The 14,873-nt window shown below is 41.9% G+C and overlaps 1 protein-coding gene across 1 annotated transcript in view; it reads left to right on the top strand.

The window, feature by feature from the left end:
• Positions 1–12,717: 12,717 nt before the first annotated feature.
• Positions 12,718–14,873, top strand: part of dmxl2 (Dmx-like 2) — a 66,948-nt gene continuing 64,792 nt past the window's right edge. The window contains 1 exon segment of the mRNA XM_037690435.1: positions 12,718–13,143. Within this exon segment, the coding sequence (XP_037546363.1) occupies positions 13,057–13,143 (87 nt within the window). The 5' untranslated portion in view covers positions 12,718–13,056.

Raw genomic sequence — 14,873 nt, 5'->3', positions numbered from 1 at the left:
ACTACTGAGAGAAGGAATATACGTGCACACACACACACACACACACAGCTGTAAATTATCCTGAAACAAAGTGAGAGATCCATCATTTGGGCCCAAGGCTGTCTGGACAGGACAGCAGTAGAGACAGATGGACTAGTTTGACCACAGAAAGAGAGGGCGACCGTCTTCAGAGGGCGGCCATCTTCAGAGCACAGCGAGGAGGACAGGGACAAAGGGACAGTGCCAAATGCAGAGACGGCTCTCTGGAATAGCTGTCATTAATCTTCAGTATCTCTGCAGACAGAAATGTGGAGCAACTTGAGGCCTTGCAGCAAAATGAATCAGAATTTCAGAGACAAGGAGAAGAAATCACACTCTAAAGCTCTGAAAGAGCTTCTCATCACAGAAGAGCTCAGTTTGTTGGGTTTAAGAATGAAAGGCAGGTGATCATGTGTCTCTCTGTGTGTCTGTTAACAAAATATCTCCTAAAGCAGTGGGTGGATTTTAAGAGATCCCGGATCCAGGAAGCTGAAATCAGAAACCTCTGTAGGGCAGCTGGCCTCAGATTAAACCCTCCTGCTACCCTTGGGTCAAATGCAACACAAGACTCAATGGTTGTTTGTCTCGTTTGTCTCTATGTGTCCCTGTGATGGACTGGACACCTGTCCAGGGTGTCCCTCACACAGTGACGGCTGGATATGGGCACCAGTGACCCCCGCGACCCGAAAAAGAAGAAGTGAGTAAAAGATAATGGACGGATGGATGGAAATAAATAAAATAAATAAAAACAAACTACCAGTTAGTATTTGTTTACTTTTCCTGCCAAACTGTGATCCTCAAACAGAAGTTGGTGGATTAGACATCTTGTTCCGTAACGGCTGGAGATTCTAGTTGTATTCAATAATTTAATGAAAATATATTCATATATTTTGGGGACGGATTGTGTCAAACTGGACTTTATTTCCTAACAAGCTGTAAGGACACCTCCATCTTTTTGCGTCTGATGTAGTTTTGTGTTTTAAATGAGAAGTGGTGTCAAATTAAACATTTATATTTTTATTACTTACTCTTTAAATTATTAACATCTTCTGTTTATCTGAAAAACTCTCTTGATTGAGCTCATATAATCTCTGTGAAGTGAACAGGAGGGGCATCTAAACTACTGGTAGAAAATACAGTAAGAACGCCAGCAGGTCTGAGACCAGCTCCATCACATCTGTTCATGAGAAGCAACAGAAAGACTGGAGGGGTCCACTTCCTGTAGAACCTTTGACGAGTCGATGAATGAACGTCAGGCCCAGTTAGTCCTTCAGAACGCAGTCTGGTCTCTTTTCAAACAGCAGACACATCTTACTTGATCTTTAGAGCAGAACTGTTTTATTACTCTTCACAAAATAAAATTAAAATGCTTTTTTTTTTTTACTTAAAATGACAAACTGCATTAAAAAATTGTCTTAAAAAACAAACGAGAAAAGACTGAGTGCTGCTGAGAGCTGAAGGACTGATGAAATTTGTTGAAAAAGCTGAGTTCTCGAAGCTAAAAGAAGCGGAGGATTAGCTAAAAGTCATGAAAGATTGGCTAAAGGCTCAAAGCAGCTTAAGAAAATGAGAACGGGCCCAATTTACAGAAGCAGTCTTTTAAAAAGAATCATGTGTTTTGAAGGAACGGAATAAAATCTTAACACATTTTTATGGAAAATGTGTCTGAAATTAAACTAAACGTTTTGAAAAATATAAAGTTATGAAAACAAAATAAACAAACAAAAAAATCACTGCACCTATCTCCTAAATGAGACCAAGTTTTAATGAATAAATGTCTCAAAAACAGGAAAACTGTGTGAATGCTGACTCAGCGATAGGGCCGGATAACGGACTGAGTTTGGAGACACAAACATGAACTCAACACCAGAGCTTCATTTTCTCTCAGAGCTCTTTAGAACAACGTCTCCATTCTTCTTACTGTGAGAAATCTCTAAAAACTCCTAGCCCTGTGAAGTAAAGCACATTTTTATTGATGATTTGGAGGCTTTTGGTTTTACATCAGAAGTTAAAACTCATCTGAAGCCACTGGTTTTAATAAACTGGCAGTTATTTTGAACCCAGCAGATCCGAGTGCATCATTTATCCTGATTAATCGTAAGTGTGTTGCATGAATTGTTTCATTCTCTGACACCTACACAGCTCTGGTGAGAACCCGACCAGATTGCCAGACCTCCACAGTTCTGGCTCGGGATGCAGCCCGTCCCTGTGGGAGTCCAGTCCGTTACCATGGAGACGGCAGGCACACATAGATGGTCTTGTTTCTGACTCTGACTGCATGGGGGGGCTCTGGGTCTCAGGAGAAGCTCTGAGGTGGACGGACTGAACGCATCCTTGTTTTTTCTTCGTTTCCTTCAAAAACATTAACCTTCAAAGTAAAACAATAAAACCTTTAAGATGTCATTCTCAGTGAAAATGACTGAAGTGACTGAACTGTGATTTTTTTTTTTTACTAACAAAAAAACATAAAAGAAAAAAATCTCTCAGTGTCCTGATCTGTCGCTAGTTTGAACCCAAATGCAGGCAGAACTCGGAGGACTCAAGCAAATATATTTATTTAAACAACACAAAACAAGAGAAAACAAACAAACAAACAAAAAGAGAAACTTAAATTTGTGTGCCTATTTTATGACTGTCTTTTGTTGTTATCCATTGCTGTCATCACTCTTTGTTAAGAAATCAGGTCTCTCTTGTAAATGAGTCCTCGAGGCTCAATGGGATTAACCTGTCTAAATAAAGATTGAATGAAAAAACAGCTGATGTGACAGCAAAACTCACATTACTCATTCTATTTTTATTTATACAGGTTAGTCCCATTGAGCCTCAGGGACTCTTTTACAAGAGAGACCTGAATTTTAACAAAGCGTGATGACAACAATAGACATAAAGGATGTGTACAAATTTATTTTTTTTTACAATTGAAAATAAAATGGTAATTAAAAGGATGATTAAAAGGAAAAATAGCGAGAAAAACAAACAAACAGCTAAATTATAAGGTGGTGTAGAAAACTAAAAACAGGAACATGTCTGCGTTGGTTCTTGCCAGGAACTTAACAGATGTTTAAAGCCACTTAAAGAGGTCAAGGTCGAGAGCTTCAGATATTTTTGCGAGATATTCCAGGAAACGGGAGCGGAGTAGGAGAAGGCCCTTTTGCCAAGTTCAGTCCGCACTGAGGGAACACTGCAGGTAATAATGTCCTGAGAGCGCACGCTGTAGCTGCACTCACGCAGTGACATGTAGGAGGAGATGTATGAAGGCAGCAGACCAAGAAGTGATTTAAAAATGAAAACGTACCAGTGGGAGAGTCTGTGTGAAGTTAATGATGTCCAGTTAACCAGTGAATACCGGGTGCAGTGGTGGGTACGATCGTTACAGCCAGTTATGAATCTTAATGCACCATGATAGACAGCATCCAGCATCTGCAGGGTGCTTGTAGGAGCGTTCATGTGAATAATGTCACCGTAATCAATGGAGGGAAGGAAAGTCACAGTTACAAGGTGTTTCCTAGCATTCAGAGTTAGACAGGATCCATTTCTGAAAAAGAAACCCAGTTTAACTTTCAGTTTCCTTTCTAGGTTTTCCACGTGAAGCTTAAGAGAGAGATGCGAATCGACCAAGATACCCAAATATTTGTAGGAATTGACAAACTCAGTAGAGACACTATTCGAGGATAAAATCAGATGAAGAACTGCTGGGACCGACATCCTGTTTGAAAAAAGCATCCCTTTGGTTTTATCGGCGTTTAGGACAAGTTTGAGATGGAACAAATCTGACTGGATGATGTCAAAAGCGTACTGCAAAAGCTGGAAAGCCTTAGCAACTGTTTTACCTCGACAATAAACAACTGTGTCATCAGCATAGAAACGTAAGGATGCATCAGGGATGGTCTGACATACATTACCTATGTAGCTTGTAAAGAGGGTGGATGATGCCAATGAGGACAATGAGAGGAAGAAAATACATCAAATAAATAGGAACACCCATGATTGACAATGAGGGACACTTAGGGTGATAAGCAACACACACTCAACTCTCCACCTCATAGGTTCAGGATTCCAGCAGTGGCTCCAGTCTCCCGTCAGTCTAAATAAAAACTTGAATAAATAAATAACAAAAGCAACGAGAAAAATCCAACGTTTTAAATTTTCACATTTTTAGTACAAAAGAAACGTCAAGCAGTACATCCCAAATGATACAGATCCGAACAGTAAAATGTTCATACCTTAGATGGTCAGGGGGTGTCTCCAACAAGAAGACCCCCCCACCCCGACTATCACAACTAGAGAACTGCATCAATTAGAGCTGGGGTTCAAACTCAGTTTTCGGGGTGCTAAAATGAAAAACCTTGGTTCCAGCTGAGAACCAAGTCAGTCAAAGTTTGATCAATAAATTCCTTGACCTTGGCTTTTCTTGGCTGCAAGAGTTCGATCAGTCCTGATGGGGCAGAAAAAGTTGCTCCATTTACGTAAAAACCCAAGAAATTACTGTGAAATTTAAACTTTATCTCCTTTTCTTTAAAGCGGAAAATCCTTTTTAAATCCTTTTTGAGCGAAGGGAGACATTTTATCACCTCCAGGTGCAGTGGAGGAGCTGGGGGGCCTTGGCCCCCATAGAGTAATCTTCAGCCACCTCAATCATTTGAGGACGCTACTTTAAGCAATATTAAAACTACAAAGCATATTCTCAAATGATAGAAGTTGTTGGTTTACAGATGTGTGTGGTGGTGGCCATCTTGGATTTTGACGGGGCAACCCAGTTTTTGATAATGACCTTTTTTACACCTGGCTACAGCCAATTCATTTCAATTCAGTTTATTTATATAGTGCCAAGTCACAGCAGAAGTCATCTCAGGACAATGAACAGAAACATTCATCCATCCATCCATCCATCCATTTTCTTTACCCGTTTGTTCCATTTTGGGTCACGGGGGTCGCTGGTGCTCATGTCCAGCAATCACTGTGCGAGGGGCGGGGTACACCCTGGACGGGTCGCAAGTCCATCGCAGGGACACATAGAGACAAATGAGACAAACAACCATTCACTCTCTCACTCACACCTAGGGACAATTTAGAGTTACCAATCAGCCTAACATGCATGTTTTTGGTCTGTGGGAGGAAACCGGAGTACCCGGAGAAAACCCACGCATGCACGGAGAGAACATGCAAACTCCACCCAGAAAGGCTCCTGGACCGGGGTTTTTGAACCAGGAACCTGTTCGCTGAGAGGCAGCAGCTCTACCAGTTGTGCCACCGTGCTGCCCCAGAAACATTCATATATAAAAATAATAAGTTAACAAAAACATTCATAAAAATAATAATCTTACCATTATTTATCTGAGGAGCAGACTGCTTGGAATTTAACTCCATCACAAAACTCTCATCTTGAGCAAGCATGAAGGCGACAGTGGAAAGGAAAAACTCCCTGATGAGGAAGAAACCTTTAGCAGAACCAGGATCAGGACAAGCGGCCATCTGCTTTGACCGGCTGGGTTTGAGAAGAACAGATACACAATGGCAGGTCAAGAATCACGTTAAGATAGAAATGGTATCAAATGAAAATTATCCAATTTTAACAATTCATTTAAGGAAATTAGGTCAATTTGTCCTCCAGTAGTCTAAGCCTATAGCAGAATAACAAGTCAACCCTAACTATAGGATTTATCAAAAAGGAAAGTCTTAAGCCCAGTCTTAAACTGGATAACGTGTCAGCCTCATGGACAGAAACTGGAAGTTGGTTCCACAAGAAAGGAGCCTAATAACTGAAAGATCTTCCTTCCATTCTGCTTTTGGAAACTCTAGGAACTGCAAGTAAACCTGCAGTCTGAGAGTCGGAGATTCAGATGATGATGATGATAATAATGATGATGATGATGATGATCACTGAGTGATGAACAGCTGTCCCCAAATAAATAAAACATGTTATTCTCAGAAAGAGTAGGATTTAAACTTCTAGTTCTAAGATTTTTAGAGTCCTGCTGAAATCAGTTTTTTCGTTTGTTTTACAAAATGTTTGTTGGTCACAAAAAAAACATCCTCTATGTTTCATTCAGATAATAAAACTCTAAATCATTACAAAACTGCAGACGTACTGCATTTATAAAAGTTTCCAGCTATTCTTTATGTTCAGGTTATAAATACTGAAAAGTTATTAGGCATTTTATTTCAGCAGCAGCACTGAAGCATCTATCTGGAGGGATGTAGAAGGTCTATTACATTTCTGTCGCTGGGAGCAGAACGTTTTCCACCTTAGGGTCAAACTGGAACTCCCTGCAGCGACCAGTCAGCCATGAAATGAAAAAATCCATAATGCATTTATGTCTGTTCTCTGTAGATCAAGGCTCTGCCTCCGAGTGGCCCTGGAAGGACCACAAACACCATCAACTTCCCCCAAACATACAAACACCACCAACCTTCAATCATCATCTCCATATCATTGAGAGAAACAGGAACTACTGCTCACATTGTTTGCTCCATTTTCTCTGTTCTTGTTGCCCAAGCTTCTTAATGAACCTCGAAAGATCATGTAGATTTCTTCACAAACAGTTCAACATATAAATCTTCAACCTACAATGTTCTTCTGACTAACATGCGGTGTGGTCAGAAGTTTCCATCCGTTCTTCTTGGGGGTGAATATTATAACATTTGGGCTTTGTGTTCCCTGTCACGAAGCTAAAGGGGGAATCTATTCATCCAGCTGTGCATGTTGTGAGCATGATAACTTGAAAAATAAGTGAGGTTTGTGGTGACATCGAGGCCTAAGGACGGTTCCTGTCAAAAATTGCACCACTACATAAAAATTCAAGATGTCTGCCACCATATTTGAACATATGTAAATCTTGTGATAATGTTAACTTAAAAAAATAAACAATGTGTCAATTTCCATCTTGATGTGTGGCTGCATCCAGGCGTAAAAAAGCCAATTATTAAAAATTGGATTGAAAACACCAAAATCCAAAATGGCCACCATGCACATATGTAAGCCAACAACTTCTATTGTTTGAGGAAACTAACTATGCTTTATAGTTTTCATATTGCTTAAAAGTATAGTTTCCTCCAATGATTGAGGTGGCCAAAGATTAAGATATGGGGGTCAAGGCCACCACTGTCCACCGCCTGGCTCCACCACTGGACCTGGTGGTGGATAAAATGTCTCCCTCCACTCTCCAGGATCCGTCACTCTGCGCCGCGTTGGATGAAAAAACAAACAAGTAAATAACCTCCCCTGGTCTTCTCCACATGTAACACCTTTCATTCTCTGTTCTCTGTTCAGTTATAGTCCAAAAAGACTCACCTCGACAACTACAAAACATTGACTGTTCAAATCCCACAGCGTCGGAGGACTTCAGGACTGGTAATGATTTATTTGAACCATCAAGTTAAAGTCAGGGTTTCAGGTAGTCAGGGAAGTTTCAGAATTTGGAGGCAGTCCCCAATCCCCATTCTTTTTCATTGTTCCAGATGCTTTAGTACCCCAACATAATGCTACCACTACCTTGCCCGACAGTTGGTTCAGTAGTCAAAGGTCTAAAAGTCTTTGTCTTTTTCTCATTCGACTGTTAAACTTTTCTCCAGGAGACATTTTTCTTGTTCATTTGGACAGCTGCAGGTTTCGGTCCAGCTCAAAGGTTTTGGAGCTTATTTCTTAGTTCTCTCAGTCAGTGGAGATGTAAAGCTGTCTGACAGGTATGCTGGTGGACAGGGACATTGGTGGACATGGTGGACAGGAAAGCTGTGGACAGGAACACTGGTAGACATGAACACTGGTGGACAGGGGCACTGGTGGACATGAACACTAGGGGACAGGGACACTAGTGGATATGGAGACAGGAGGACAGGGATATTGGTAGACATGAAGAATGGTGGACAGGGACAATGGTGGACATGACCATTTGTGGACAGGGACGCTGGTGGACAGGAACATTGGTGTACATGGACACTGGTAGATATAGAGACTGGTGGACAGGGACAACAGTGGGCATGAACAATGAGGGACATTAACGATGGTGGACAGGGACACTGGTAGACATGACCAGTGGTGGACAGGAACAGTGGTGGACATGAAGACTGGTGTACAGGGACATTGGTGGACCTAGATGCTGGTGGACATGAACACTGGTGGACAGGGACACTGGTGGACATGAACACTGGTGGACACTGGTAGACATGACCAGTGGTGGACAGGAACACTGGTGGACATGAAGACTTGTGTACATGAACACTGGTGGACAGGGATGCTGGTAGACATGAACAATGGTGGACATGGACACTGGTGGACAGAGATGCTGGTTGACATGAACACTGGAGGACAGGGACACTGGTGGACATGAACACTGGTGGACATGAACACTGGTGACAGAGACACTGGTGGACATGAAGACTGGTGGACAAGGACACTGGTGTACAGGAACACGGGTGGACATGAAGATTGGTGGACAGGGATGCTGGTGTACAAGAACACTGATGGACATGAAGACTGGTGGACAGGGACAATGGTGGACTTGACCATTGGTGGACAGGGATGTTGGTGGACAGGAACGCTGGTGGAAATGGAAACTGCTGGACAGGGACACTGGTGGACATGACCAATGGTGGACATGGACACCGGGGGACATGAAGACTGGTGGACAGGGACATGGGTGGACATGAAGTCTAGTGGACAAAGGCACTGGAAGATATGACCAGTGGTGGACAGGAATACTTGTGGACAGGGACACTGGTGGACATGGAAGCTAGTGTTACAGCAGTTTAGATGAGGTCTTGTGGTCCTGGGTTATTCCTGACATATGAGGGGGGCAGGTGAGTATTGGGCATTCCACTGAATGCTGCTGAACAAATCCTAAAGAAACTACAAGCTGCAGTCAATCATGATCATCAACAGGATATTTATGGACCTAAAATACTTTCTAGGACCACTTCACAAGAGATTTAGATGTATGTCTAAGCTCCTTTAGATTCCAAACCTCCATCATTTGGGGAATAATCTATGAATTCATAAATAAACCTGCTGGAGATATGCATGAAACTCTTTATCTACTTTTTCTGGATTTTATTTTCAAAAATGGCCTTGAGACAAACTGTCTATAATTAGAAATATTAGAAAGAAGATATTTTCAGTCAGCAATGCGTTTGAAGACTCGGGCCTTGAGGGATGTAATCACCATCTTAGTCACTCTGTCTCGCAGCAGTCTGCCCTTTAAAACCATTCAAAGACTCGAAGATGAATGACGCAGATTTCTGGCAGAATTTCAGTGAATTTCAATTTTCAGGATGGTTCTGGTTACATAAGAGCAAAGATGGATTCTGTGCTGATTTATGATAATTTTCAACAACGTGAAGCATCCTGCATTAATATCTGAGAAACTCAACAAACACTAACACAACATGCTGATAACATAATAAAATACCTAGAACTCACTGGATGAATGCATATCGCCCGCCGCCTTTCATGCCAGTTTTAGAGTACAATCAACTCATGATGAGAAATGATGGAGTTGTTTAGGTCAAGTCTTGAAAATAACATTATGAACAATCTCATGCGACATCAGGAGATCTCACCCTCAGAGTGTGTGCTGGGAGTGACTCTCAGCTACTACCACACCAAGTTTTACCGCAATATCTGTAAAACTGAGTCAAAGTCATAAACCTTTAGTCAACAAACACTAATTAGACACGAAATGCTTTCTGCTGATCTTGTCTCACTGCTGACGCTGACACCGTCCATGCGTCTCTGGGCTTCGGTTGTCCTGCTGTGGCTGTAAGACACATCTGACTCTGATCTAAAGCCGCTGCTGTGTGAAACTCCTCTCAGTCATCTGTTTCCAGCAGATGTGTAAACGAGAGGACACGTGACTGAGGACATGTCTGTGTGGCACTCTTCTTAATCACATCAGTGAGTTGGACGGGAGCAGATAAGAGGATAAAGGATCGGCAGAGTGAAGTTCACGCAGGTCTCCTTCACTCTTCCTCTGTGGAAAAGGAGCAGAGGGTCCATCTTTGTGATGGCAGGACTTTACTGAAACTAAGGAGCCTTAAAAATGTGCAAAGAGCAGCACTTTTTACCCTGGTTAACATAAAACTTGTTATGATTAGAGACACGGTACATTTAAACACAGGAACTGGCCTCAGTGTGCATGATGTGTTGGTTTTCGTCAGCTCTTCCACCGTTCATATTATTTTGGTTTTCATTTCTGTAACATTCAGTGTGGAATCTGTACTTCCTGTCATTTAACTGGTGTAAAAGCTTTTTCTGCAAAAAATACAACGTGAACGCTGAGGACGACTGAAGGACCGACAAAGAAGCTAAAGAGTCAAAGCTAAAAGTAGCAAAAGTTTGGTAAAAGCTGAAAGTAGCAACGAGTCAACTAAAAGTAGCAAAACAATAGCTAAAAGCACCAAAATGTTAGCAAAAAGCTAAACAAAGAGGAACAATGGCAAAGGCTAAAAGGGAGAAACACTTAGCTAAAAGATAATATTAGCTAAAGGCTAGCTAAAATTTAAAATTAGGCAAAGACAACAAAAACTAAGCCAGTAGATGAAGCAGATTTCAAAGAGAACAAAGTTTCAGATGGAACAGATCTCCATGTATTTCTATGGGGGAGATGTGTGTAAATAAAGTTAAATATTCTGAAAATTTAAAAAAGTTACCACAACCTAAAGTCATGTCACCTCTCTCCTGAACGAGCTGAACATTCTGAAATAACATTCTGACCCCCAGAAACACCCCCCCCCACACAAAAAAAAACAAAAACAGTGTGTCCCCCTCAACATTATGAATGCTTCTGAAACCAATGGCCACCACGTTGCTCAAGCCAAGAGCCATTGTAAGCACTGAGGGCTAAGCACCCCTAAAGGGCATATGCTAGAATTGCCCCTGATGCTAAACACTAATAATGCGTTTAATGTATTGGGTTATTGTTATAAATAATGCAACATAATGTGTTATCATTACACATTATTAATGTGTAATAATGTAAATAAATACTGTATATTAAACGATATATTAAACAGCAGCCCGAACATATAATATCGCTAAAATTAGAAACATCTTATCTAAAAATGATGCAGAAAAACTGGTTCCTGCATTTGTCACGTCTAGACTGGACTATTGCAATGGTTTGTTATCTGGGTGTCCAAATACTTTTTTAAAAAGTCTTCATTTAATCCAAAATGCTGCTGCCAGAGTCGTAACTAGAGTTAGTAGAGATCATATCGCTCCAGTTTTACCTTCTCTCCATTGGCTCCCTGTCAAGTCCAGAATTGAATTCAAAATCTTTCTTCTAACCTACAAAGCCCTCAACAACCTAGCTCCATCTTATATTTGAGATCTCGTTGTTCCATATTTTCCTAACAGAGCACAATTCTCTCTCAGACTGCAGGCTCACTCGCGGTCCCTAGAGTTTCCAGAAGCAGAATGGGAGGAAGATCTTTCAGTTTTCAGCTCCAACTTTTAGTTTCTGTCAGTGAGACTGACACATTGTTCTGTTTTAAGACTGTGCTTAAGAATTTCCTTTTTGATAAATCCTATAGGTTGGCTTGTTATGCTGCCTTAAGCTTAGACTACTAGAGAACAAATTGACCTAATTTCCTTAAATGATTTGCTAAAATGGAATCGTTTTCATTTGATACTATTTCTATCTTAACATGTGATTCTTGACCTGCCATTGTGTATCTGTTCCTACCAAACCCAGCCAGTCAAGGCAGATGACCGCTTGTCCTGAGCCTGGTTCTGCTAAGGTTTCTTCCTCATGAGGTTTTCCTTTCCACTGTCGCCTTCATGCTTGCTCAAGGTGAGAGTTCTGTGATGGAGTTAAACTCAAAGCAGTCTGCTCCTCAGATAAACAGTGTTAAATTATTATTTTTATATATGAATGTTTCTGTTCAGTGCCCTGAGATGACTTCTGTTGTGACTTGGTGCTTTATAAATAAACTAAATTTAATTATAGTGAGCAGATGGGTATGAATATAGCAGCTTAAAGGCAAGAAATCAGCAACACTGATGTCACACCACCAATTAAAGTGGCATTCCAATGATTTTCTTGGTTAGGGATTTGTGAATCTAACAGCTTCAGGGTAGAAGCTGTTCCTCCGACTAGTGGTTCTACACTTAATGCTCTGCAACCTTTTGCTTGAGGGGAGTGGGGCAAGAAGTGTGTGTGCTGGGTGAGTGGGGTCCTTCATGATGTAGGCGGCCCTCTTCCTGCATCTGAAGGTGTAGATGTCAGTGATGGTGGGGAGGCTGACTCCAACAGTCTTCTGTGCAGCTTTCACCACTCTCTGCAGAGCTTTCTTTTCTGCAGCTGTGCAGGCCTCCGTGCCACACGTTGATGCTGTATGCATTAGCTGGTAACACCAAAGTGTTTGCACGTTTTGAAGGTTTGCTTTTGTTTAGATAAAATGATTCATTTACTTCTTCTGAGCTTTAACCTCACATTTTTATTACCGGATGATTTGTTGTAAATATTTGAATACAGCTTGTTTGCGCCTTGCACATTGCCCAGGACATCCATGTAAAAGAGATTAATAATCTCTATAGATTTATTTCCTGGTAAAATAAAGGTAAAAACAAATTTAATCAGTCCTCAAGACTTTTAAACATAGAACTTCACAAATAGAACGGCTGCCCAGCGGAGCAGACTAATCTTATTTGCGTTTTCCATTCTAGATTTTGTGGATCTATGATGATCCTGTCGTGCCGTGACAGCGACGTGAACGCGCATGTCAGGATCGCTGCGGAGATCCTGCTGTCTCGGCTCTCACGATTATTCGTGAGGATGATGCCTGCAGCGCGAGGCGGCTGGTTTTTAATCACTGAGTAGATGTCAGGACCCAGAGAAGCTGCATTCAAACGGGCGGAAGGCTCCCACTCCGCAGCGCCGCCGTTTTCTGGGGGATAAACGAGTCTCCGCCGGGCCGAGGACGAAGGACGACGTTTCAAACGCTCCTGATGGAATTCCCTGATGCTGGATGGAGAAACCGAAAGGGTGGACTCGTTATAAATAATTAAAAGAAGCCGCGTCTGCTGCCACAACAGAGGGCAAAATGCATCTGCACCAGGTGCTGACTGGAGCCGTGAACCCCGGGGACTGCTGCTACTCGGTGGGGAGCGTGAACGACGTTCCCTTCACGGTGAGATTTTATTCGTTTCATTTATTTACTCACGATGACACCAGCGAAGCTAACGACCGATGGGCTAGCTGTAGCTAGCTCAGTTGGCTAGCGCTCGGTGTAACTGTAAACGGGCACAGCTAGCCAAAGCTGTTAGCCGAGCTGTTAGCCAAAGTGCCGCACCGACTTCCGTCCACACACATCGGGTCCAAGCTGCAAGGGGATCTCCTCACAGAGCTGGACCCACTAGTCCTGAACGAGCTGAAGCTCCACTGAATGTTATTTAACGGAATGAACGAAGTGAGACGTCGCGCGATGACCTTTAGCGTTACTGTAAGGGATTCCCTTTAGCGCATCAGTCAAATGATTAGGGAACGTTTATTTACGTTCGTGACGCAAGCTACGGTGAGAATCTGCAGCTTACGCTACAAATGTCTGCCGAGCGTGTGGTACGGCCCGAATCTGCGGGAATTACAGCTTGCGTTTGCTTCTGATTGCCGAAGCGGCCACGGCTCGCTTCCATTTGGCGTTAAATCCTCCTCACGGATCATTAGCCCGCTGTCATCCCAGCATCAGCTGCGCCAGCCGTGACGTAATGCGCCGGCAGTGACGTAGAGGGCCTTATATGGAGACATGATGCGCTAAAAGGCTGAAACGCTTTTGTAGGTCACATGTCTAATGTTTTAAACTGTAAGTGTCTGGTTGCGAAACAGCTCTCGAATCAATGCAGGTATTGTAATAAAACTTTTAGAAAACAATAATTGAATGAACATATCTGTAATTATCCACACACTTCTTCCTTTCTGGGTCACGGGGGTTATTGGTGCCCATAACCATAAAATCCAGCAGTCACTGTGCAAGAGGCAGAGAACTGGACATTTCTCCAGTCCATCACAGAGACAAATAGAGACAAACGAGACAAACAGCCATTCCCTCTCTCGCTCACACCTAGGGACAATTTAGAGTTACCAATCAGAATAACATGCATGTTTTTGTTCTGTGGGAGGAAACCAGAGTACCCGGAGAAAACCCACACATGCACGGAGAGAACATGCAAACTCCACCCATAAAGTCCTCGGCCGGGATTTAATCTAACAACCTTCTCGCTTGTACAATTGATTAAGTTTGGGAGGCAGCCCAATTCAAGATGGCCACCTCAGCTACTTGATGTTAGCTATTTAAACTTAGTCAGTTTTACAGACATTGAGCTAAATTATGGTATTTTAGTAGCTGAGAGTCATCCACAACACACTCATAATGAAACTTCTACGTTTTATCATTAATCTTATTTTACATCTTTGACCTGAGAGGTGTTGGGTGATATTTGTTTTAAATGTTTTTTTTTTGTTTTTTTTTTAATCTGAAAGTCATGCTGATTAACCAAAAAAACTCTGTTTGTTTTTGTGTTGTGGGTCGTAAAATAAATCAATTTTTTCTGACAGATTCCACAAATTTCTCTTTGCCTAAAGTAAATAAGACACAAATCAATCTTCAGTTGTGTGTGCTGAGAAATGGCAGAAATCAGCAGAGTTCACTCCTCCAACATTTATTGTTCTCTTGTTTTTAACACTTATAACAAATATAAACAGAAATGCATGTCACCCATCACCTTTATTATCAGAATTTTAAACAAACTGTTTGTTTTATGTTAAGAATTACAGAATTTTAGCCATTTTTGTCAACCTCCCGCTGCCCTTGTGTCAAAATGACCTTCAAGGCCTCTGTTAAATAAAAATAATAATGCTAGGAGC

The sequence above is a fragment of the Nematolebias whitei genome, chromosome 2, assembly GCF_014905685.2.
Source record: "Nematolebias whitei isolate Nwh7 chromosome 2, NemWhi1, whole genome shotgun sequence".
NCBI lineage: Eukaryota > Metazoa > Chordata > Actinopteri > Cyprinodontiformes > Rivulidae > Nematolebias > Nematolebias whitei.
The sequence above is the reverse complement of the archived record's forward strand: the minus strand, read 5'-3'. Positions and strand labels throughout refer to the sequence as shown.